The 27,609-nt window shown below is 32.1% G+C and overlaps 2 protein-coding genes across 2 annotated transcripts; both read left to right on the forward strand.

Annotated features, from left to right (window-relative positions):
- Nucleotides 1-7,974: 7,974 nt before the first annotated feature.
- On the forward strand, nt 7,975-8,643 carry LOC112696930 (uncharacterized). Its single transcript, XM_025749922.1, has one exon. The coding sequence runs from the start codon at nt 7,975-7,977 to the stop codon at nt 8,641-8,643; it is 669 nt and encodes a 222-aa protein (XP_025605707.1).
- A 17,342-nt stretch (nt 8,644-25,985) lies between these two features.
- On the forward strand, nt 25,986-26,612 carry LOC112697013 (uncharacterized). Its single transcript, XM_025750024.1, has one exon. The coding sequence runs from the start codon at nt 25,986-25,988 to the stop codon at nt 26,610-26,612; it is 627 nt and encodes a 208-aa protein (XP_025605809.1).
- The last annotated feature ends 997 nt before the right edge of the window (nt 26,613-27,609 follow it).

Here is a 27,609-nt window from a genome sequence, read left to right on the forward strand (position 1 = left end):
AAACCAAACCAAGCCATTCCCAAACTCCACCTTTCATCAAAATCAACCCTCTATGTCATACCACACCAAATTACTACATTTTTCTTCTCTTTTCCTTATCCACAACATCCATATCAATATACCTCATATATCAAACTTCATTAACAATTTTCCCAACTATATTACCAATCATTCAACACCAATATCACATGTATCGACATAATTTATTTCTCAATTTCACAATTCATTTATTCTCATCATATCACTATTAATCATCATTTTATCAAAAGTCATCATATAATCACATCCAACAATTCAACAACCACTCAAATCCAATCCTATCCTATGGGTCACTAGCCTAAGTGTCCATGAATATTATATACTACATAGAAAAAACTAAAACCATACCTTGGCCGATTCTCAATATGAACCAAATGAGCTTTCAACCAAAATTCAACCACCAATATAGCTCTAACAAGCACCAACAAGCTCCAAACTCACAATAATCAAGCTATATACATATAAATCACCACAAAATCAACCTAGGGCTCAACATAAATCAAAAGTTCACAAGAGATCAAAGGCTCTTGCCTTTTCCAACAGATTTGCATGGCAAAACCCAAAGCCAAGCAAGGATTAGAGTGAACCTAAACATTAAGAATCACAAAAACTCACTTACTCAAAAACCCTAGGTACCCGAATTTTTGGAGAGAAGAACTGGAGAGATTTCGATCTTTTCTCTAAAGTTTCTTGAATGGGTTTTGTCTCTTCACAAGGAACGCGTAGTCACTGACGGCATGCAAATCGGAGGTCTAGAACTCAATATATGAGCTTGAGAAGATTGAGGTGAGTAGGGTTCAACCTCTTCTTCTCTCCCTCTTTCAATTTCTGAAGTGTGTGTGTTTATGAGGCTAGGGTTCGTTAAATGAACCTTTATATATGTTGGACTTGGGCCCAACTTGGGCCCGGTTCAATCCGTTAGCGTTTTTAGCCCGTTTGTCCTAACTTTGGGCCAAACTTTTAAATTTAACGCCCGATTTTCCATTTCTACTGTTTTTCTAAGGTTTTTGACTGTCTCTATTTTTTCTCGCGTAGTACCGGGTAGACTTGAACCGGTTCAACCAGTTCAACTGCCGGTTTGCGATTTTTTACGATTTTTCGCAGAAAACACATTTTCTGACTCAGAAAGACCCACTGCGTTCTAAAATGATGTTTAAAACCTCAAATTCTCATTCTAGCTTTTCAAAATCAAATTTGGGCAACATAACCACTTAATTAACCGGTTCGATTAATTGCGGTTCTTACACAAAATATCAAGAAGTTTCGTACACACTCCAGTCGCCCGAACACTCCCCTAAACCAAGAAATTAAGATGGTTTCGAACGAAAACATCATCTATATTAATTCTAGTATAAGGATAGATGTGGTTCCGAACGAACTTGGGGCCATCAAAATTAGCTTCCCCAGCAAAAGAAGAGCCAGACTCTGAAGTCTTACACTTCTTTTTCTCAGGTTCAGGAGCAGATCGGGGCAGAGGAGAAGGAAGAGAAGAGGCAGAAGAAGAAGATACTACAATGGGACGAGAGGAGGTCCCCAAGTTGTGAGGAGGAGGAGGGGGATGAGGAGGAGGAGGAAGAGTGCCAGCAGCCATGGCGGCATCAACTCAGGCCCGAGACCTCTTTTTGGCATCTTGGACCTTTTGGTAAGAGGAGTTAGAAGCTTTCTTCACCATTTCTGAAAAAGAAGAAAAACCAATAATTAAATCCACAAATCAGAAGAAGTCAGAAATAGTAATTTGAAGAGATTTTAAAGTCGGAAGCAACCAAAATCAAGTCAGGAATTATTGAAAGTCAAATCTACCTATCTGGGCCCGAACAAAACTCGGAGACCCTTAAAGGAACTTCTTTGTGTCTAGATAAGGGCCCTCCCCCCAAACTTCTCGGAGGAACACTACAACCGCCTCCTCGACCTTGTCCAGGTCATCCAGGCCGTATTTATCCACAGGGGATGCCTCTAACCAATAAAGGAGAAAACAAGGAGAAGAATTCTGGTCCAGAAAAAAGGGATGGTGACCCTCTACGGCTTGAACTTTGAAGAAAAAGTTTTTGAAGTCATGAAAGGATTCATCAAAAAGGTTGAAAACTTTCCGACCTTGGATGGCTCGGAAAGACACCCACTGCTGCTTATTATTTTTTTCACTGAAGGGCTTAGTCAGATGAAAAAGATAGAAAAAGATTTTGGTGGAGATCGAAAAGTCCAACTCTCGGCTGACAAGTTGATAGATTATCATAAAACCCCAAGAATTGGGGTGGAGTTGAGTACGGGCAACTCGACAATGGTTCATAACTTCTATCTCAAAGTCAGAGAAAGGAAAATACACTCCGAGACGGGTGAAAAGACTCTCATACATGAAAAAAAAAGAGGGTCAGCATCAGCAGCCCTCCCAAAACAGACCCGGTCTTCAGGACCCGGGACAATCAATTCGTACTTAGGCTCATCCTCCTCTAAAAGGAAAATACTATGATGAACGCGAAGCTTGGAGAGATAGTTGGTGTCCACTAAGGGTTCCTCCCCAAGAACTGTAACATCCACCTATAGCGATAGGGACTCAAGGGAAGACATCTTTTATAGTAGGTAAAAAGACAAAAAAACCTACAAAGAAAAAATGGGAAGGATAAAAAACAGGTCTCTAAAAAGGCCTAAGTAAGTTCTTCAATAAAACATAGTCACTAGGCCTACAATCTGGTTTACTACGAACATGTTATAAAACGCTCCTCTAAACAAAACGTGCAAACAAAAGCATTCATTAATAAGAGAAGAGAGGAGAAAGAACTGACATTTGCTTGCGAAGAAGGACAGGTGCGACAGCAACTAAGGTACTCGAAGAAGGAAGAAGTTTTCTTTCAGAACAAAGAGTATAGGCCAAAAGCTTTTCAGAAAGAAAACAAAGAAATAAAGGGAAAAGCATTTATAAACACATTAGGGGCATAGTGGTAAATCGACACGATCCTTAAAAAGATGCACCGTTACCAATGTAACTGCCACCCCACGTGTAAATGCGAAAAACCCTAACGGACGCGACGTTTGATTAGAGGCGACTGTTGGAAATTTTTAAATCACATTGGTTCTAGAAATCACATCGGTTCCCACTTCACGTCGGCTACAAGCTCGAGTTCAAATACTCGAATCCAACTCTTAAGCAAAAGAGATCGGACTCGAGTAGGGGCACTGTTCATACCCTGACCCAATACTAAGGTCTAGTTCCAAATAAGATAAAAAGGCCCAATCCATAGATTGGCCTCCCCGCGCAACCGACCTCCTCCCAAGAGGTCGGATTCAACACAGACTTCACTCCAAAGAAATCGGGATCGAAGGTTAGCTGGTCGATAACACTTATTCAAATAAGTAACTGCCCTTAAAATCTCTCAACCCACTTCCAATAGCCATATCTCAACTTCCCTAAGATAAAGGGACGGTTATCCTCCTTAAAATGTGGAACTACTCCAACGGTGGTTATTGGTTCACCACTATAAATACACTGACAACCCTCAGGTATCTCTAAATTCCAATACTCTCTAAACCTGCTTAAGCCCTTGCTGACTTAAGCATCGGAGTGTCTTTACAGATACCATCCCCCATTCCTTCATACGTACAAGTCGGACGGAGACTTACTAACGCAAACCCAGTCGGAGACTCTCTCCTCCAGACGATTGAGCCAATCCAACGAGTCCAGCCCACTAATCCCCGGTTACTCATCGTAACACAATTTATGCCCATTTTTATGTTAATTAATTATTTGTTTTTTAAGCCTTTTCATATAAGATAACTATTTTAATCGATGATTATTAAGGGTTTTGATTCACACCATTATTAGTTATATATAAAATTCTTCTATACTAACATTGTATAAAAATTAAAATTACAATTTGATAGGGTATGCTCATTTTTTTAATTTATGTATAGAGAACAACAACCCATTTAAACCAAATTTTGTATAATGTCACATTAGTTAATTAATAACTTAAAAATTTTCAATTTTTACAATTATTATACGATAAAATAAAATGTATAGAAAATTAATAATAGTCCACTAAAATTAAATTCACTGGTATAATCTTTCTCAGAAAAAAGATTAAAAAAATGTATGACCTAACAAACTTAACAAGACTTTTTAACTAATCAATTAACTATTGCAACTAACATTATATATACATATATATAAATTGAACTAACGCTCAAATGATGTTTTTTGGCATGTTTCATGTTAATCACACCGTAAATGGGACTCAAATCTTTGAATTGAATTATAATATACATCATTCCTGTGCTTGTCAATAACTATTGCAAGGCAAAAACTAGATAATGCTAGTGTCACACTAATTGCACTACTTTATTGCAGTTTAAAGAAATGATCAAAGGGGTAGTGACTAATAATCTGGCACCAACGTCATACAAATAACTGCTTTTGTTTAAAAAAAAAATTAAAATCCTTTTTTTTCTTTGTCAAGTGGATTGGACAACTCCCTATCCTAGCTTTAAATGTTGTGTGAGATCCTATTCTTTAATTTTGATATGAAACTGATACCCGAATGTTGATTGCTATAGCTCAAATAAATATGAAAATGTTCCTGCAGCAGTAAAGGAATTGAAGGTTGGGCCAACCGAAGCTGAACCTATTGCCCCATGACCAGAAACAAGCCCACTTGGATGAAGTATGACCAAAAACTATAGAAGCCCACTTGAATGAAGGATTTTGTGCTCAACTGATGAGAGGAGAAGGGCGTGAAAATGGCATCACCGTGACACCTTGGTAAGCTAGTTAGAGAGGAATATATTGAAAAGAACGTGATGAGAGTTCAATAGAAAATTTAGTGAATTCAATTGTGAATTGGAGTGAGTACCCAATTCGAATAGAAGCATGTTTTTTTACCGTTCTTCCTTCCTTTATCTTTTTTTATTTATCAATACAAATATTCTCTAATTCCATTATATTGTTTTCACAATTCTTAATCTAATAACAGACTCAAATTTTACGTGTGTATATATATATATTAAAATTAGGAAATATAATAATTTCACTCCCATTTTTTATAATACACATTAATTATTCATTGATAGTTATACGAATTGTTGTAGAAAAAAAAAAAGACATTATTAAAATAGAAGTGACACTATTATTTTTTTAAAAATAGATCCTATCAACAAAAGCTCAACACACGTTAAGTAGCCATAGATTGAATTATGAATTAATAACCCAATTGTTGGTGTAGTTTTTTTTTTGGGGTCATAATTGTTAGTGTAGTTTCATGTGTGTTTACTATTGCAGGCCCAAATTCCAAGGCAAATCAGAATAAGCCCATGCTGAAGGAAGTGCAAATTTTAATTTTGAAAATTTGACATTTGTTATATAGTTTGTACTTTTTTGTTGGAGGTGAGAAAGAGAGTATCTTTTTAAGTATTATTCTTTTTCTTAGAAGTTTTTTTCTTTTTTTTTTTGTGCTTGTATAAAAAATATATTTATTCTCTCATTTTATGTAATTTTCTTTGAGTAATTTTGTTTTTTATGTCTATCTTTTTCTACAATGAAAAATATTGCAACGTTAACTATGTGAAGAATAAAAAAAAAGTTACGAATTAAAAATGATAAGAGAGATAGGTTGAGAAAATTCACAAATTCTATTTTAAATTTTGATTTTGTTTTTGGATATATGAATTCTTATTTTCTAAAAGAATGAACTTATAGGTTTCTAAAAGAAAAATATAAAGTCCGTCCTTGTAAAATTGCAGCTTATAAATCCTTGATGGAATAATGGAATAGAAGACTAACGAAAAGGTGAAAATAGTCTGGTGATTTTTCAATGACTTATATATTGCAATTCTCTAAAAACTTATGGGTAATTTCTTATCTAAAAAACTTATATGTCTATCATAAAATTTTCTCAAGGAACTTAATTTGTACTATTTTTAAAGACCTATATATAAATCTATAACATAAAAAGGAAAAACCTAAAACTTAGATGCACCGATGAGTTATATCATCAACTATCCTAAATTCCTAATTGATCACAAATTGGGTTATATAAAAACGTCGTCAAAAAGTGAACTAGTCACAATTATTTGGAAGAATTGAGATCTAGGTTACTACTTATTAATTGTCTTTTACTTATAAGCATCCATACACTGAGACACATAATTAAGTGGCTGCTGAAGGATATTGGTACTCCAGTAATGCAGGAATTTGAATAATTCAAATGATTTCATGACATCATAGAAGCTAGGGGTACTTGGATTTGCTAGTTACAGGCCTACAGCATATATTTTCTACTAGCTGATCTATTTATTAATATATTTGTCAATGTTTCGTACACTATATCATATCATTGTAGTATATAGAATAAGAATACTTGACTAACCAATTAGTTTTTATAATTTCATTAAATTTATAATTAAGTTTTTAATTTTTTAATTAAATTTTTATATTATTTTTAATTTTATAATTAGATTTTTTTATATTAAAAATATTAAAATTAATAAAATATTTTTAAAAAAATATATGATAAAAAATCTAATTAAATTCTTGAATATAGTTAGTTAGTTGGGTCATTATTTTAGTTATTGTAAAAGATCTGGTATAATGCCTCAATATTGAAAGTGAGGGTGTTTTGCAAAATTGTGGCGGCAGTACAATTCGCAGAGGACTAATTGTCACGAGTAGATTCTGGCTGACACAGCATGAAGACAATACGCAAAGGGCGGATTGTATTTTTATAATATTTATACAACAATACGCAGAAAGCGTATTGTGTTATTTAATATTCTGTGTATTGTCAATACACAGATTGCGTATTGTCAATACACAGATTGCGAATTGCAAAGACACAAGTTGGGTATTGTGAATCCGCAAATTGCGTATTGTCTTTTCGTAAATAAAAAATTATAATTAAAGTACTATAAAAGGAGGAACGGTATTAGGTTGATTGAGTGTGAGAGTATTTTATTTTTTTGAGAATGTAAGAGTAAAAAAATGGAGAGAGGTATTAGTTTGAAAATGTATTATAATGGTTAAATCTTTTCCCAAACATCTGAGGGTGTGAGTTTTGTTTGTGAGAATTCACGTGATATTGTTATTCCTTTTGCAATAACATATGAGGAATTTAAGAGTATGCTTTGTCAATGTGGTGATAATCAAGTATTAAAGAGAGTCGTAAATATTTTTTATAGACAATCTGTTTTATTGTTCGGTGGTTTCGTTCAGTTTTAAATAATGCATGTGGTTGACGAAGGAAGTATGCAAGGGATATTTTCGATCTACCAACAAACACGGCACAAGTGTCTATTCTCGAATTGTATGTTGAGTTTGAAGAATTAGTTGATGTTGATTTACCGGAAGCTAACATCGACTGGACAGTTTATAACAGTGAAAGCGAAGAGGAATTTGAGGGCACTTACCATATTGTTGGTCCAACTGAAGAAGTGGATGAAGATGATATAATAGTTGAGTCTTAACGTAGTAGATATGGCAAATACACTGGCAAGCCAATATCCATCTAGAGATCCTTCTTTCATGCACGCCTTGGATATAGACGCTATGAATGGACCATAATTTCCTGAATATATCAATTCAAGTAAGCAGTTATTATTATTATTATTGAATTATAAAGCAATAGTTAGAATTATTCCTTGTTGTTATTGTTGTAGATCCTGTTGTTGTTTCGGACGGTAAATTTGTCGTTGGCATGGAATTTAGTTCTAGAGAGACTGTTATTGCAGCAATTAAAGATTATACCATTCGCAGGGGAGTGGATTACCGGGTGTGTGAATCTGAGCCAACCACTTTTTATGCTAAGTGTGTACAATACGGAACAAGTTGCGATTAGCTTATTAGGGCTAGTCTTATTAAGAGAAATTTTTTGTTGGGTTATAAGGCGATACAATGGTAGTCACACATGCACTAGAACTAGAATTTCTCAAGATCATGCCAAGCTAAATTCAGACATGATTGCAGAGGTGATAAAGCCATTGGTTGAAGCTGATCCATCTTTGAAAGTGAAATCTGTGATTGCTGAAGTGCAATCAAAATTCAATTATACGACAAGTTATCGCAAAGTATGGCTCACGAAGCAAAAGGCAATTGTGAACCTTTTTGGTGGTTGGAAAGCTTCTTATGAAGCTTTGCCATCGTGGTTTGAAGCAATGGTACAAAAAGATCCATCAGCAGCAGTCAAGATTGAAACTGCACCAGCATACCAAGGGGATGAGGTAGTCCAGGATGTAAGGATACTGACGCGGGTATTTTGGAGCTTTTATCCTTGCATCAGAGCATTTAGGAGCTGCAAGCCAATCGTACAGGTAGATGAAACACATCTGTACGGGAAATATAAAGGAGCTCTATTAGTTGTAGTTTCTCAGGATGGCAATGGCAATATTGTGCCTCTTGCATTTGCCGTTGTTAAGGGTGAGACTTCTGATGCATGGCACTTCTTTCTTACTCATTTGCGCACACATGTGGTGACTCGAGATGGTGTTGGGCTTATCTTTGATCGTCACGACTCTATTACCTCAGCAATAGCTCATAGTAATGGATCATGGGAACCTCCAAGAGCTATCCAAATGTTTTGTGTTAGGCACATGCAGAAAGCTTGGTTGCGATCGCATAGGTGCTAGGAACGGTAACCGTTCCCAGGCCCATACACAAAGCAGTGCCAATGGACCATCTACATATTTACAATTATAACGTGATGCCCGACATAATGTCCTATACAAATGTGTCAGGCAAGCAGAACCCCAACTAAAGTCTCTAATCTCAACAAAATTACGGAGCAGAGGCAAGAACTTCCAGTGGATTGTCATTCCAGACTTGTCACAAAATAAATTTGTGCCGAACAACAATAATATATGAATCTTTACATACATTTGTCTGCCCAAGGTAGTATCTAACTGCATGCGCTGTTTAGGGTGCGGAGCTATGGAAGTTTGACACCACTTTCTTTGTGATCAGCTACAGTAGGTACTGTCGCAAATTGTATCATGAATTCATTTTCGAGGCTACTACTACTGCTATCTGTAAATCCTGACACCGGTAAACCATCCGTGGGGAGTCCAAAAATCATTGCAACATTTTTCAAGGTAATCATGCATTCACCGTGTAGAAGGTGGAATGTGTGAGTTTCCGGGCGTCACGCTCAATCAAGGCATTGATAAGTGCATTGTGCAAAGTAAGTTTTCTTAGTATCTGAGATATATGATAAAATCCACTATCCCATAACTCGATTTCAACTCGGAGATCATACACATCTTGGTGGAGATATCTTGATCCCAAATCTTTTGAATTCAGAAACAAAATAACAGATATAATGATTATCAAAAACAACAACAACAACAACAATAAGAAGAATAATAATAACAATAATAATAATAAATGAACAAAGATAAACAATAATTACATATGGTGGACGATCCAGATATTCAACAATATGATCTTCAGGACGCGTAATGTCACGAACCATATTCTGCATTTATTTTTTTCTGAAAAAATATTATTATATAAACTTTATTAAATCTGAATTTAAATATTCATATTTAAATTAAATTTGAATTTAAAAAATTAACTCATTTAAATTTATTATATTTAGATATTTATAAAAATTATCAAATATGTTTAATATGTTTAAAATATATTTAAATTAAAAAATATTTGAAATCAAACTTAAATATATATTAAATTAACAATTAAAAATATTTTCAATTTTAAATATATATTTTCACTATAAATATATTCAAATTCAAAGTTAGATATATAATTAAATTCGAAACATGTTTAATTTATATCTAAATTCAAATTATAAATATATATTTACTCATATTTAAATAAATACTGAAAACCAAAATGTAATTAAAGACATTTTCTGGACTGTATTTAATTTTAAAAATATTTAATTTTAAATTATAAATATGTATTTTTATATATTTAAATTTTATTCAAATTTAGATTTAAATATTTAATTAGAACCAAAATATATTTAAAGTCAAATTTGAAGTCAGATTTAAATATAGATTTAAATTTAAAATATATTCAAATTCAAATTTAAATTTATAATTAAAACCAATGTAAATTTAAAGTCAGATTTAATACATATTTAAATTTAAAATATATTTAAATTCAAATTATAAATATATATTTAAATATGTTTAAATTTAAATTTAATTTTATAAACAAAGCTAAAATATAGTAACGTCAAATTTACTTATATATGTAAATTTGAAATATATTTAAATTCAAATATTAATATAAATTAAAACTGAAATATATTTAAATATCTATTTAAATTTAAACTTTTTAAAATATAAATTAAAATCACAATTATATTTTATTTTTAGATTTAAATAGTCTAAATAAAAAATTATATTTAAATTTAAAATATATTTAATACTAATTACTAATTAAGATCATCATCATTCATCTAAATATATAATAAAGGTATAATTTTTATTTATGTATTTTTTTCAACTACTAATAAATAAATATTATTTAATTTAAATAACAACTATACATATTTTTTATCACATTATCTCTATTTCAGATTAAAAAAATACACAATTAATCTACTAATTATATGAGTAATAATAAAAACACTTACTTGTTAATTTTTGAAGAAATGAAAACCTTACCAAATGAAGACAAAAGTATGTGCAGGAAAAACTATGGAAGAATGAAACTATAGAAGCATTGAAGAGTAGAAGGAAAGGAATGTGTAAAACTGTGGTTATGTCTGTGAAGAATAGAAGGAAAGGAATGTGTGAAACTGTGGTTGTGTCTCTGAAAATGACAATGTATGCAAATTGGAGAAGTTTGTGCAAATTGGAGAGAGAGACAGTAAAACCATCACCTTATTCACGGGCTTGCAGGGATTTGACGCGTGTCGACCATGCACACAATACGGGTTTTGCATATTGCAGGGGAATACGCACTTTGCGTATTGTGCTTCCCAAAGAACACGCCCTCAGACCCCCTTAATCACCATTATTTCTAATATCTTCATAAATCTCACTTTCTTCATCAATAATAAAATAAAAAATCCTAGTTAGTTATCTTTTATTTATAAAATAATATTCTATTAATTTTAATATTTTTATATTAATAAAAAATTAATTATAAAATTAAAAATAATAATATAAAATTCAACTAAAAAATAAAATATAAAAATTTAATTACAAATTTAATAAAATTATAAAAATTAACAGAATAATTAAACCTAGTGGTAGCTAAAGAGTATGGTATAACAACGTAAGATTTGAAAATTGGATTTTGCTTGTTAAATAATAATACAAAATTCAAGGCATTTCATCCTAGTGTTTTACTCTGAATATGAGATTTTGAAATTTCAATTATAATAAATACATATAAATTTATTTTATTTATAATTTTTTCATATTCTTAATAAATAATGCTTTTATGAACATAAATACTAAAAATCGGCTGTCAGTCAATTACTTATACATAGATACATGTAAAAATATAAAATAATTAAATTTTGTTTATATTTTAAGTACGTAAGAATTCTGATGTGTATGTGTTTGACGTGTATTTTTTGTGTTAAACTTTTTTGTTACCAACTATCTTCTATGTTATGCGATGTAATTTTTCAAAGTTAATTGATCGATTTCATAATTTTTTTATAATTAACTATTCAATTTATTTTTATAAATTTAGTTATATTTTTTATCTCTTCACAACAATAGTCTAACAAAACCCACAACATTATATCAAAGACAAATTTAACATATGAATTAATCATATAAATCTGCACGACTTCAACAATTTGATTTTAGTGCAAGTACAGTACCACTAGAATTCGACTCGGGACAATGAGAGCATCGACTGCAGCTATGGCTCTCTCCCCCACAGAGGTTGCATTGTCATGGAGCACGCATCTGACGAACATCCATTTCGTTTAAATATCGGGTTGATTTCGGTCTATTTTTACCGCCTCATCTGAGTGCAGAATTAAGGATCAACTATGGTCCAGTATTAACTGACCATGTACTTGGATGTCCTACCAGTACAAACTCGTGCTGGTAAATTTTACGAATTTTATCCATTTTATAGAGACATTATGAACATAAGTTCGCCAATCGAGATGTTGTTGGCACAAGACGAAAAAACATGGCGACATAGAAGTCGAGTCACCTGGAATTTACCACAACCACATACTCTACGCTCGAGGTCAACGGTATATTTAGCACCACTAGGCATCTCGCGAATCTCAAATACTTATACGTTTTCCGATGCTTGTAAATTTTCCTGCAGTTTTGCAGTGACAAATTCTAAGAAGGCATATGCAGTAGTGATTTGCTCTGGAGTCTCGGCGCTCTTCCGAATAAAAAACTCATTCAAACGGTAAAAGGTTGCTTTGACCAATACCGTGACAGGGAGGTTACACACCTTTTAATACAGAGTTTATGCACTCGACCAGGTTAGTTATCATGTGACCTCAACGATGTCCTTCATCAAAAGCTATCACCCATTGCCAACTATCGATATTGTCACACCATTGAGTATATGCCTCTCCTTACTCCCGTAACCGCTGGTACTTCTCATTGTATTGTTGCTCTATCTTAGAATATCCTACAGAAAAATTCATTACAACATGACACCAATCATTACTTTATAAAAAATTTATAACCAACAAATTTTATCTGCATATGAAGAACATGTGTTACCCATATTTATGATCAGTTTCTGTAAGTAAGGTGCCTTAAATCGTCATAGAAAATTTTACGCAATATGCCTAACACAAAACAGATGAAATGCCTTAAGAGGATTCCATGCACCATTACTTCTAGCCATTGCTGTGCTGATAGAGTTGTGTCGATCGGAAATAATACCCACACCGTTTCTCCTCACGGCATTCCTACATAGATTATCGAAAAAAAAGTGCCATGCGTCATCGGTCTCTCCTTCAACAATGGCAAAAGTAAGTGGCATAATATGATGGTTCTCATCTTGAGACACAACAACCAAAAGAGCTCTCTTGCATTATCTATACAGATGTGCGCCATCAACTTGCACGAGTGATTTACAATGTCAGAACGCTTTAATGCATGGATGGAAGCTCAAAAACTCTCGGTGCATTATCTTGATACCTTCCTCTACCTCAGATCCACGATATGTGGGTATAGCATCAACCTAAACCACAGAACCTAGGTTCTGTGCACACATTGCCATACACTATGCTGGCAAGCACCATAGGAGGCTTCCTAACCTCCAAAGATTTTTGCAATCGACTTTTGCTTTGCCAACCACGTTTTACGATAGCTTATTGTATAGTTGAATTTCGACTGAACATCTGCAACCACGATTCGGATCTTGATAGATGGGTTGGCTTCAACTAGAGGCCTTATAGCATCTGCAATTGTATCAAAATCCAGTTTCAAATGGTCTTGAGAAATTATACCCATAGTACATGTGTGACTTCAATTGTATCGTCTAATTTCCCAACAATATTTTCTCTGAATCAACTATCCTGAATTAGCCAATCGCAACTTTGCCATATTGCAGGCATTTTGTATAAAATGTCAAAGACTCAGACTCAAAGACCTTATAATCGACTCCCTTAGAAATTGTGTAATTCCTAATTGCCATGGCTACAGCTTTCTTGGAATTGAATTCTATTCCAATAGCAAACTCACTATCTTGCACAGAAGGAATACTTGTATATGAAGAATATCAATTTTTAAGTTGTATAAAAGTATATTTAGTTGTATTTAATTGGTACTTTAACTAAATTTATAAAATATGTACTTTCAACCAATATATTTTAAATAATTCAATATCTAAATTTAAAACGTATAATCGTAATTTAAAGATTAAAAGTAAAATTATTATAACGAAAAATAAAATAATGACATATCTAAGTTTGCCAACTCAAAAAATTTTTGTACGTTCATAACTTCACATAAAACATGACAAACCAAAAGGATGTTGGCTTGCTACTGTGTTTATTACAGTCTGAACTTCCATGTTCGTGCTCTCATTTTTTTTCATCATTTCCTCCCAACATGTCATTATTGGTTAAGAACTCTTCATCACTGTCACTATTTCTTTCTTTTTTTACAGTATGTGTTATCCCCTTCATTTACGAAGGATTCGTTCACTTCATGACTAATAGCCAACTCTTCGAATTCAACATACAACTCGATCATCGACACATGAGCTTGATTCTATCGATAGATCATTAACATCTCTAGCATGGTGGCTTCATCAGTCACATTCATTACTTGAAACTGTATTACACTACGAAAAACTAATATGGGCTGTCTATATAAAACACTATTGACTCTCTTTGAAAAATGATCATATATGTGTTGGCATAATATACTTTATAATTCTACAAACAACATCGTACAAGGAATAATAAAAGATGTTGGAATCATACAAATAAATTTCACACCTTTATTTGTATATAGTATAATCTTACCATTAAAAATAGTAACAAATACACATTAATTTTCATTGTTTCTAAAAAAATTTCATATCTCTAATACTCTTACATTCTAAAACTTCAATAAAAATTACAAATAAGAACACAAGTAGAAATCACAAGTAAGTACATAAAGGTATAAAAAAAAGTGAATGTTCTAAAACTTGAAGAGAAATTAGAAGTAAGAATATGAAAGTAGAAAAAAAAAAGTGAATGAAGGTGTGATTCACTTCTATGAGGTTAATTTATTTATACTAAAATAAAAACTAATTTTTTAATTATTTTTTTTACAAAACAGTAAAATTTTATTTGAAATAATATTCAATTATTAATTTTTTTTACACAAAATGAGAAACTGAGTTAGTCAATTTAATCTGATAAAGGGAACTCTCGCAGTATACGAAGGATCAGAAATGCCTAATTATCCATTTACAAAAAAATAATAAACATTTTTACTCTACAAATTTTTTTTAAAATTAAAAAAAAATGGTGAAATCCTTCTGGTTAACAACGTGAGAAGGATGATCCCATTATTTTTCAGTCTAACACTCCATGTTTTCATATTTGAGAATAATACTAAAAATAAATTTATAATTAAATTTTTGGCCTTATTGTTTATATGATGAATTTTATTTTACTTTTATAATATTTTTTTCTAATTCTTTCTCATGTATGTTATTATTTTTCTATAGAGGCTTTGTTATTTCTTGTTAATGAGTTTTTTTAACCTTGCTAAAGACCAAATTAAATAAAAAACTAACATAAAAGTAATACTAGAATCATAAATAATGAAAATTTATAAATAAAAAAATTAAAAAGTACTAAGAGTACTTAAAAAATATTAAAATTTATTTAAATATTTAAAATAAAGGGCAATTTACGTAATTAAATAAATCTGTTGAATCCTTTACCCATATACACAAAACACAAACTTGTTAGGTGCATGTGCAATTTAGATTATTAGGTAAATCGTGGGAGCCAACCACGGTTTCTACTATCCACATAAACCGTGGCTGGCAAGGACGGATTACATGCGAACGAGAATCATCATAAATCGTAGCTGCCTACCACGGTTTAGTGAGGCCGGAAAATGTACATAAAACCTTGCTACCAGCCACGGTTTATGTAGGAGTTCGAATGGCCATAAACCTTTGTGAGTTGCAACAGTTTATGAGGAGTGAATGAATGTCAAAATGTTTGTTTAGTGTACTAAATTCATAATCATAAGTCTGTCTCTTTTACATGTTTATTTGAATCACTTTGGTATGATTTACATCACGCGTGGTATTTGTGACGAAATAGGTCGTAACCATAGAAGTTCAAACGTATATAAATATCAAATAAATAGCAGATAATATTTCACATAATTCCGATACATATAACCCTAAACATCATTCTAAGTACATAAAACAACATGGGACGAGGGGACTGAATATAAGACATAACTAATCAGAATCCTCAATGGTGTCACTGTCATCATCGTCGAAATGACCAAGCAGGTGACCTCCGGTGCCACACAAAGGAGGACACCTCACCCTCCTCGGTCTCTGGTCCGCCTCTGGTGCTGCTGTCTCTCAGGGAACAGCGTTGAATGCTGAAGTCGGTGTCCCTCCTAACGCGAACCATGGGTCAAAAGGAGATGCTGCAGGCTCGTTGAGGTCAACGGCCAACTGAGGCTGAACATCGGGAATAAGTGGCTGGTGATCAGCAAACTGGGAATGAACCTCAGGCATCTGTGGCCTATAATGGGCTGCATCATCAGCCCTGAGCATGTCTGCTATATTCCTAAAGAACTCTGACTGAGTAACAGGATCATTGATGTCTATCCCGACAGCAGCGGTTGTAAACTCAGCAAATGCCTGTGGCTCGAAACTCCCAAACAGCTGAGAGCTACTGCCCACATCGTAGGTGGGCTGATCCATCCCTAAAGCTGAACCACCCACATCATCACGAACACCGTGCTGAGTACCCTCATCCCCAATGGAAGGTCCTCGACCTCGTGCCCGTCCACAACCATCCCGGGTAGGCTGTCGTCTGGCTCTACGACGAGAAACACGATAATCCATCACATCTCCGTCATCAGCAGCGGGTTGGTTCTCATCCAAACGATCGTCCAGCCATCGCCAATCTCGATCCGTGGTACGGGTGCCTATACGGCAACGCCGATCAACTCGCCTGTTATCAGGTCTGTCGTAAACCTGTACCCTAGAGGGGGCCTGGGACGACCCTCTGTGAAGAGCCTCCACAGTCAACATAATCGACCTCGGATCCTGAAATGCAACATCTGGGGATAGGAATCTGTGGGCCACACGACACCACCAGTCCAAGTACTTAGCTGATGAATCGGGGTCAAGGACTCGATCGACCGGTATGACTGAATAAAGGCAGTTCTCCCAATGCGTGTGCCACTCCTAAAAATATATGGGAAACCATCGGTCCCCACCCCTGCCAACCTTGGCATGTAGCCAATCTATGTTTAGAGCCAGCTGGGGAAGATGCTGAACACCGCCGAGCTGAGGTAGCACCCTATCCACCTGATGCCACTCAATCACAGCAAAATATATCAGGCTAGTGATGGTCGTCCATAGCCTACGGTGCTCGTCAACTAGTATCTCCGGATGAATAACAGTAGCAACCTCGGCAGAGGAATAAGGCTCCCACACAAACTATATCGAAAAAATGACGCTTAAGTCAGACCATAAAATATAATCTAAACCAGTCCAAGTAAGAGCAATAACTAAATGACTCACATCGTGAACACGTAATCGATCAAACAAAAGGCGTGCAGAGACGACTTTTTGACCCACTGCATCGTTTCTCGATAGATATGTAGCCCACCTACAATTTTAATTGAAACCATATCCTAACAAAGAAGAACACATGATGTTGAACAAGCGAGCTTCATCCTCCATAACTCCACCATCCAAACCTCACCAAACTTACAACCCTCTCTCTCAAACTCTCTCAACCACGAACAAGCTTCAAAATTTTTGTTTCTTCCCAGATGATCTGTCCTTAGCATCAACGGATTATGTAATTATACTACTACAAACATAAACCGTGTGAGGCAAGGGGGTTTACGTTCATTGCCTCTTCTTCATAAACCGTGGTAGGCACCCACGGTTTATGCCCATCAGTTTCCCTTCCTAATCCGTGGGACTCAGCCACGGTTTACAGCCATTATTTTCCATGCGTAATCTGTGCCTACCAACCACGGTTTATGTGGATAGTAGAAACTGTGGTTGGCTCCCATGGTTTACCTAATAATCTAAATTGCACATGCACGTAACAAGTTTGTGTTTTGTGTATATGAATAAAGGATTCAACAGATTTATTTAATTACGTAAATTGCCCTAAAATAAAATAATAAAATAATATAAAATAATTATTTAAAATTATATTCTTTTAAATAATTTTTATCAAAAATAATTTTAAATAATATAATCAAAATAATATTTAACTTATTATAATTTATTTTAATATTAAAATTATTAAACATAAACTACATTTCATTCACTTTTGATCAAAATAAAATTTATAAAATTAATTTTATGAAAGATCAATTTGGTATTAATATTTTATTTCATTGAAAAAGCACCAATAATTTAACTGCACAGTATTAGATACTTTACAATACTAATAAATTGTGCCATTGAGGTTAATAAATTTTACTACTCTTATTATTAGTTATCATATGAAATAGAGTATAATCTGACTCAACATATACAAATGGGTGATATTTGAAAGTTATTCACTCACAAATTACACTAGTTCAAATACTTATATAATAAGATCGAGCACTACAAATTATTATTTTTTTTTGCAAATAAAATCTCACTATCGACTTCAATTAAATGTCATTCCATAATTTTTGGGGATTCTCACTTCACATCCATTATGGATTCTAATTAATATGTTATATCATAATTTATCGGAACCTTTATTTCACACCCACTTTCTCTCTTTTTAATATCTTTTGTACGTGCATTCATGTGAAATGTATATAAAAAAATATCGGCCTGTCAGTATGTTAAATATCTTAAATATCTTAAAAAACAAAAATATAATAATATAATAAATATAAATTAATTAGTTAATTATTAAAATAAAAAATAGTTATTTTAATATAAAAATAAAATAAAAAAAATTTATTATAAAAATATTAAAATTTTATATTTTTTTACTATTTTATATACTTATTTTAAATAATAAAATTATATTTTTAATTATTTTATATTTTTATTTATATAAAATTAATTTTACCGATTCAACTCATGATTCAATGATTGAACAAATAAATCAATGAACTAATAATTTAATTGGTTCGATCACCAATTTAATTCTAACAACTAGGCTCATAAAGATAACAATTGTAACGAGAGAAAAATATAAAAAATTTTTGAAAAAAATAAAAAAGATGTTAAAAACAAAAAGCTTAAGTTTTAGTTTGTCATATTCATCCACGAGTTTGTTTATGTAATTCTAATTTAGAGTTAATATTAATATTTTAGAATATTTTAATATGTCATTTCATAATTATTTGGAATTCTCAATTCACATCCACTACGGATTCCAATCAACATGTCATACCATAGTTTATCGGGACTCTCAGCTCACACCCACTTCCTCTCTTTTCTGATATCATTTGCATGTGCCTTCATGTGAAATATATATATATATATATATATATATATATATATATATATATATATATATATATATATATATATATATATATATAAGAGTAAAGGACAAATAGGTCCTTGACCTTTTTTTTTGTCCTCAACGAGTGGAAAATACATTCAAGTCCTTCACTCCCGAAAAACATGGACATTTCAATCCTTCCGTTGAGTTCAGGCGTTTGGACTGGACGGAGAAGTCTGACCTGGCAGAGGTGGCGCTGACCTAGCCGCTACGGAGGTCACGTTGTAGGGATTAATTCGAAACAGGACATATAAGTCCTCATAACGAAAACTATGCCGTTTTTGTAACCTCTCCCAATCTTTCAAATTTCTCTGCCCTTTTCTTCTTCTTTCGTCCTTTTTCTCTTCCATTCTTCTTCCTCGGCCCCTGCCTCCATCACCGCCGCACAGCCGTGCTTCCGTTAGCCACCATCAACGCCGGCAACCTCCTCCGTCCTATCTTTTTGCGTCTTCTTCCCTTTCTTACTCCCTTACTCCCATTAGTCTCTCTCTCTTCTCACCCTCCTTCCACCCACCATTCGTCCGCGACAACCTTCTCGACGACCCACAGCCGCCGCGCCTCCGCCTTTCTACTGGCACACCACCATCGCTACTATGGCCCAACCATCATTTCCTCTCTCTCTCTCTCTCATTACCATCCATGTGCTTCTCAGGTCTTCTTTCTCTCTGTTTAATTCACTCTGTTATTGCAATTAGTTAATTAATATTGTTTGGTTAGTTTTGTTTAGCTAATTTCAATTAGGTTAGATTAGTTAGTTATATTATGTTGTTAGAGAATCTGGCGTGGATAGTGGATTAGGTCTTGCTTGCTTAATGCTACTGTCTGTGCAATCACTATTTGTAGTTCATTATATTTAGTTTGTTGAATTTTTCTTGAGTTGTTAGGATTAGGGTTGGTTAATGAAAATTGCTGAGACTGATATTTTACACTGCTGTTGTGTAAATTCTGATTGCCTGTTTTGGTTAACAATGAACTCTTATGTGCTCATTTTGCTGTCTAATGCCACATCTCTGTTTTTAAAATGAGCTAATTCTTTGATTCAATGATGCACTTTTGTTAGGTTTTATGTAGCTTACTTTTGATATAATTGTTGAACTCTATGAGAATTGCTGCTTGAATCTGGTGCTTTTGTTCTCTGTGTTCTATTTCAAGCCATTGTGCTGTACTTATGTTGATTGTGCTACTTAGTTTTCACTATGCTTGATTATGATTCATGTTACTTGTTTTTGTTCTTGCTTAGTGATGCTGAGTTCTTAATGCATATTAAACTTTAATTTTGATTCAGTGAGACTTGATTATTTGATCTACACTCTCCACCTATAATTAACTGTTGAATTCATTATTTGTTTGACTTTGGAAAATGTACTATGTACTACTGAGATGCTGCCGAATTTTAGAAAAGTTTTGTTTTCAAAACTCAATCTTCACTTTGGTTAATTGACATGGTATGCACGCTTTTCGCTTTGAATGTTGCTAAGGCCAATTAATCACTACCTTGGCTTGTCATTTCTCTGTTTAGTTGAGATTTTCCATTCTTATATTTCACTAAGCTGCTTCATATTTCTTATTTTCACTCATCTTTGAAGAGTGTTTGTGTGATGCTTTGATGTTTGATGTGTACTTCTTCATTCAACCTCTTTTTGCAATGTGAATTACATGAATGGCCACATGTATATTCAAATTTTTACTTGAGGTTTATCAACTTCAATTTTTCTGTCAATGTGCATCACTCATTCTTCATTCAATTCCACCACTGTATAATTTTGAATGGTTGCATTGTATGAGTGTGAATTGTGTAGAGGTCCTGCTTGTGAGTTGTTTGTGACCTACCAAAGAAAAGAAATCAACTGGAAAAGGAAAACAACCAGCTAAAGAGAGCACTGGTCTCTTCTCTGATCCCGACATGGGAGTCCCGATAGAAGACACATCTAACTTCCCGACATCTGAGGGGCAGCCTACCACTACAGCACCACAGCCTCCTACCCCACTACCAGCTGCACCACCTTTCAGTTTTCAGGGTCTCATGACTCAAGAGCTAGGGCTCAAGCTTATGGCCCGACTACACCAGCTGGAGCGTTGTATGGATCAACGTTACAAAAACATCAAGGGCCAAGATAGAGGATGGGATGACATGTTGGATGAGATGGATACTCCTGAGGATCGCTCACAGGACCAACAACTACTCAAAAGAGAGGAAGGAGGAGGTCGCGGGCGTTGATGGTGGCTGACGGAGGCGCGGCTGTGCGGCGGTGATGGAGGCAGGGGTCGAGGAAGAAGAATGGAAGGGAAAAAGAACGAATGAGAAAGAAAATGGCAGAAAAATTTGAAAGATTGGGGGAGGTTATAAAAACGGCGTCGTTTTCGTTACAAGGACTTATATGTCCTATTTCGAATTAATCTCTGCCACGTGGCCTCCGTAACAGCCAAGTCAGCGCCACCTCTGCCAGGTCAGACTTTTCTGTCCAGTCCAAACGCCTGAACTCAACGAAAGGATTGAAATGTCCACGTTTTTCGGGAGTGAGGGACTTGAATGTATTTTTCCTTCGTTGAGGACAAAAATGTCTGCGAAAAAAAGGTCAAGGACCTATTTGTCCTTTACTCTAAAAGAATATAAGCGTGTGAGCGTGTTAAATATTTCAAATATCTTAAAAAATAAAAAATATAACAATATAATAAATATAATATATTAGTTAATTATTAAAATAAAATTAAAAAAATTGTTATTAAAAAAATATTAAAATTTTATATATATTTTTTACTATTTTATATACTTATTTTTAATAATAAAATTAGATTTTTAATTATTTTTTATTTTTTATTTATATATAGTTAATTTTACCGATTCAACCCATGACTCATTGATTGAACAAATAAATCAATGAACCAATAATTTAATTGGTTCGATCACCAATTCGATTCTGATAACTAGGCTCATAAAGATAATAATTGTAATGAGAGAAAAACATAAAAAAATTCTTGAAAAAAAATAAAAAAGATGTTAAAAACAAAAAGCTAAGTTTTAGTTTTTACACGAGTTTATTTATGTAATTCTATTTTAGAGTTAATATTAATATTTTAGAATACTTTAATATGTCATTTCATAATTATTTGGGATTCTCAATTCACATCCACTATGGATTCCAATCAACATGTCATACTATAGTTTATCGAAACTCTTAACTCACACCCACTTTCTCTCTTTCTGATATCATTTGCATGTGCATTCTGATATTATTTGCATGTGTCTTCATGTGAAATATATATAAAATAATATTAGCATGTCAGCGTGTTAAATATTTTAAATATCTTAAAAAATAAAAAACATAACAATATAATAAATATAAATTAATTAGTTAATTATTAAAATAAAAAATAATTATTTTAATATAAAAATAAAATTAAAAAATTATTATAAAAAATATTAAAAATTTATATACTTATTTTTTTATATTTTATATACTTCTTTAATAATAAAATTAGATTTTTAATTATTTTATATTTTTTATTTACGTAAGGCTGAATCGGTTGAATCAATAAATCAATGAACCAATAGTTTAATTAATTCAATCACCGATTCGATTCTGATAACTAGGCTCATAAAGATAACAATTACAACAAGAGAAAAGTAGACCAATAGTTTAATTAATTCAATCATCGATTCGATTCTGATAACTAGGCTCATAAAGATAATAAAGATAACAATTGTAACAAGAGAAAAACATGAAAAAAATTCTTGAGAAAATATACAAAAGATGTTAAAACAAAATGCTACGATTTAGTTTTTCATATTCATCCACAAGTTTGTTTGTGTAATTCTAATTTAGAGTTATTAGTATTTTGGAATTTTTTTAAAAAGTCAACATAAATTTAGGATTTGTGTACTTTTGTCGTACGAAATTCATCTTTGATGGATACAATATTAGTTTTCATCTTTAATGAGTACTTTTGTCCGCGTTCATAAAGTTTATGGGTACAAAGGATTATTTTTTCTTTTAGTTTAATTTAAAGTTTTACCAGTCTTAATTTTGGAACTTTATTTTTTATTGGGCTATTTTTTTTCTTTCTAAATACAAACGTGATTCTAAAGTTATAAGTTTTAGTTTTTGTATTTACTTTTATCTATTAGACGATTAATTAAAAAATATTATTTTTTATCTATCAATTTTATCCTTCGTTCAGTTCATCATTCATGTGATGTATTTTATTATTTTTTATAATATTATTTTATAATGCTTTCTCATGTATGTTATTATTTTTTTATGAGATTTTTATTATTTTTTGTTCATAATTTTTTTTAATTTTTTTATTTTGTCTTGTAATTTTATTAATCTTATTAGAAAGATCAAACTAAATAAAAAACTAACATAAAAATAATATTCGAATGATAAATAATAAAAATTTATAATTAAAAAATACTAAAAAATATTAAAATTTATTTAAATATTTAAAATAAAATAATATAAAATAATTATTTAAAATTATTATTTTTTAATAATTGTTACCAAAAATAATTTTAAATAATATAATCAAAATAATGTTTAACTTATTATAATTCATTTTAATATAAAAATTACCAAATATAAATCACATTTAATTCATTTTTAATCAAAATAAAATTTATAAAATTAATTTATAAAAGGTCAATTTGGTGTTGATATTTTCTTTCATTTGGAAAACACAATAATTTGACAATCAAATACTTTACAATACTAATAAATTGCGTCTCCAAAGATGAATTTTACTAGCCTTATCATTGGCTATTAGATGAAACAGAGTATAGTTAGACTTAACCTACTACACAAATGGGTTATTTAGATACTCAAATAATAAGATCGAGCACGACAAATTATTTCTTGTAAATAAAGCCTCTCACTACCGACTCTAATAAAAAAGTCATACTATAACTTTTTTGAACTCTTAGTTCACATTCTGTAACACTTTAATTAACATGTCATACCATAATTTTTTGAGACTTTCAGTTCACACCTACTCTCTCACTTTTTGATATTATTTTTATGTATATTCATGTAAAATATATATAAAAAAATATCAGTGAAGTTGATTTTTAATTTAGATGGAGCGATACCATTAATTATTTTTTTATTGTAAAAGATATAGGTATTTTAGGTATTGTATTCAGTAAATTATCATTTTGGATCATTCTAATAAAAGATTTATATTTTCATAAATTGATTAAAAAATAATAGTTTTTCAATCTTCTAAAACTAATTTTAATTAGACAAAATACATCTTATTTTTTGTGACAAATTGTTAATGTAATTTATCTATTTTTTTATATAAATATTTGAATAATTAATTAAAAAAACAATAAAAAATATCAATATCTGATAATCTGTGAAAAAATACTATTTTTTAATTAATTAACTTTTTTAAGATTAAATAGTAATTTAGTCTATTTTATTTAACACTAATAGTATTATAAGAAATAGAAAACATCAATTTGTATATGCATGTATTTTTCTTTTAAACAAACTAAATGTCAAGATAAATAAATGTTAACATCTGAATGTATATGAGCATATATATTATTTAAATTATAATGTGCTAAAACACAAAAAAATTTAGTATGCTATAAGTAATTTATATGATAAATTCTATTAGTACTTTAAAGCATGAAATCTTTTTGGCCTATCTTAAAAAGAAAAACTATATACAATGTATGCCCATTTCTACATTAATTAATTATTTACCTTTTAGGCCTTTTCATATAAAATAATAGTCGCAAAAAAGGATAGGAAGATTTGTTAGGTAATTAAGAATTATAATATACTATGGATAAGCAAAAATAATGAGACCTATACCTTTGTATGCATGCACTATACTTACTAATTTTTCTATGAAAAAAGGAAATAAAAAATGTATGTACTTATTATTCCGTGTGGCAAACTTTGGTTGCTCACGTGTTCTAAGTGTGAAACAATTTATATGCTTAAAATTTTAAAATATAAAAAAAAAATTTAGAATGCTATTTATATATTACTAAATAATAATCTTTTGTGCATATTAGAATAATTGTGCTCTACTAGGATTTGGTCAAAATCTTATGGAATCTTGTTTTTAAATACGAGTGTGTGATTTAAAAGTTTTATTGTTCTATTGAGCTACTGCAAGTATGATTATGAGAAAAATCTTACTAAATTATAACCCTGATTCACCTGGTAGAAAAGACGAAAAAGAAATTTTTTAGAAGAAGAAGATATAAGAAAAGGTATAGAAAATTGTAATAGAAGTTTGATACAAAAATTGATAGCGGATAGAGAATTTGATAGTGGAATCATGGAGGCAGCCTTCAATGTGATATGGAATCAACTAAAAAAAATGTGAATCGAAATGCATGGAGATAATGTATACCAATTTTTCTTTGATCGAGAGGCTGATGTGATCCGAATAGAAAGGGGATCTCCAAGACTTTCTAAGCAATATGTGATTCATCTAAGGAGGTGGAAGGTGTTAAAAATAAATTTGATAGTTAGAAGTTAATTATAAATAGAAACCACAGTTTGAATAAGTTGTCTATATTTAGTTTTAATTTAAACCATTTGTTTATTAGGATGTATTAAGTTTAGACGTCAAAGAAAAGTATAAATACATATGTAATTATTTCATAAATAACAACACACAAATACATTTAATACATTTCTCTTCATTTTATATTCTTCGTGAGTGTGTATGCCTTATTCTTTTATTTTCCAACAAAGTGGTATCAGAGCCACTTATAAAGTGTTTTCGTCAAAAGGAACTACTTTATCTTTTCAGTACCCACAATTATCTAAGCTCAACTATGACAATTGAGTAGCCCGAATGAAAGCAATTCTCGGTGCTCAAGGAGTGTGGGAGATGGTTGAGAAATGCTATGTAGAATCAGAGAATGTGGATAAGCTAACAGAAGCTCGGAAGGAAGAATTAGAAAATAAAAGAAAGAAAGATCAATGTGCACTTACTATCATTCATCAAGGCTTGGATGATGATATGTTTGAGAAGATTGCTGATATAACCAACGTAAAGAAAGCTTGGGATACTCTTCAAAATTTCGTCATAGGAGTTGAAAAGGTGAAGAAGGTTCGTCTTCAAACTCTAAGGCCTGAGTTTGAGTCTCTAATGATGAAGGAGACTGAATCCATTTCAGATTATTTCACCAAAGTTTTGACGGTAGTGCACCAAATGAAAAGGCTTGGAGAAAAATTAGAAGATGTTTGTGTTGTTGAGAAAATCCTTCGTTCTCTTAACTCAAAATTTTATCATGTGGTGGTAGCCATTGAGGAGTCCAAAGATTTGGATACAATGTTCATTGATCAGTTGAATGGTTCCTTATGGGCTCATGAAGAAAGAATGGATAAAGGCAAGCAAGAACGTGTGGAGCATGTCTTGCAGGAAAAACTTTCGTGGAATGCTAGAGGAGAAACCAACGAAAGTGGAAGACAAGGATGAGGTCGAGGCCGTGGACGAGGACGAGGACGTGGTTCTGGAAGAAGAAGAGATGAGAAAAATTATTCTCAAGAGAAAAAAAATCAAAATTTATCTCGAGGTCGTAGAAGAGGAAGAACAGTTGACAAAAGACACATTGAATGCTATTCATGTGGAAAGAATGGACATTATTCTTGGGAGTGTCAAACATCCAAAGAAGAAGAAAATAAATTTGTTGTGCACAGTGAAGATGTTGAAGAACCAACATTATTACTTACTCCCAAGGAAGATCAAAATTTTGAAGATAGTACGTGGTATCTTGACAATGGAGCTAGCAACCATATGATAGGTGATAGGAGTAAATTTATAGCACTCGACACCAAGGTAAAAGGACATGTGCGTTTTGGTGATGAATCAAAAGTAGAGATCAATGACAAATAGAATGACAAATGGATGATTCTATTTGAGCTAAAGAATGAAAGTCATAAGATTCTTTTCAATGTTTATTACATCCCAAAGATGAAGAATAATATCTTGAGTATTGGGCAACTTATGGAGAATGGTTGCAAGATAGTCATGGAAGATCGCTATCTTTGGCTTAGAGATAAAAATAGAAATCTTATTGCTAAGGTTTCTATGACAAGAAATCGTATGTTCTTGTCAAACATGAGAAGTGGTGGAGCTATATGTTTGAAGTCATGTATTGAAGATCCACCATGAATTTGGCATATGAGATATGGACATTTAAATTTTAGTGGGCTCAAAGAATTAGGAACAAAGAAGATGGTAAAAGGAATTCCAACAATTGATCATCCGCATCAGTTATGTGAAGCTTGCTTATTTGGAAAACATACAAGAAAGAGTTTTCCAAAGCAGTCTAAATCAAGAGCTACCAAGTCACTTCAGCTTATCCACATGGATGTTTGTGGACCTATCAAGCCTTTTTCACTTGGTAAGAATGCCTATTTTTTGCTTTTCATTGATGATTATTCAAGAAAAATATGGGTTTATTTCTTGAAAC

The sequence above is a fragment of the Arachis hypogaea genome, chromosome 1 (assembly GCF_003086295.3).
Source record: "Arachis hypogaea cultivar Tifrunner chromosome 1, arahy.Tifrunner.gnm2.J5K5, whole genome shotgun sequence".
NCBI classification, from domain to species: Eukaryota; Viridiplantae; Streptophyta; class Magnoliopsida; order Fabales; family Fabaceae; genus Arachis; species Arachis hypogaea.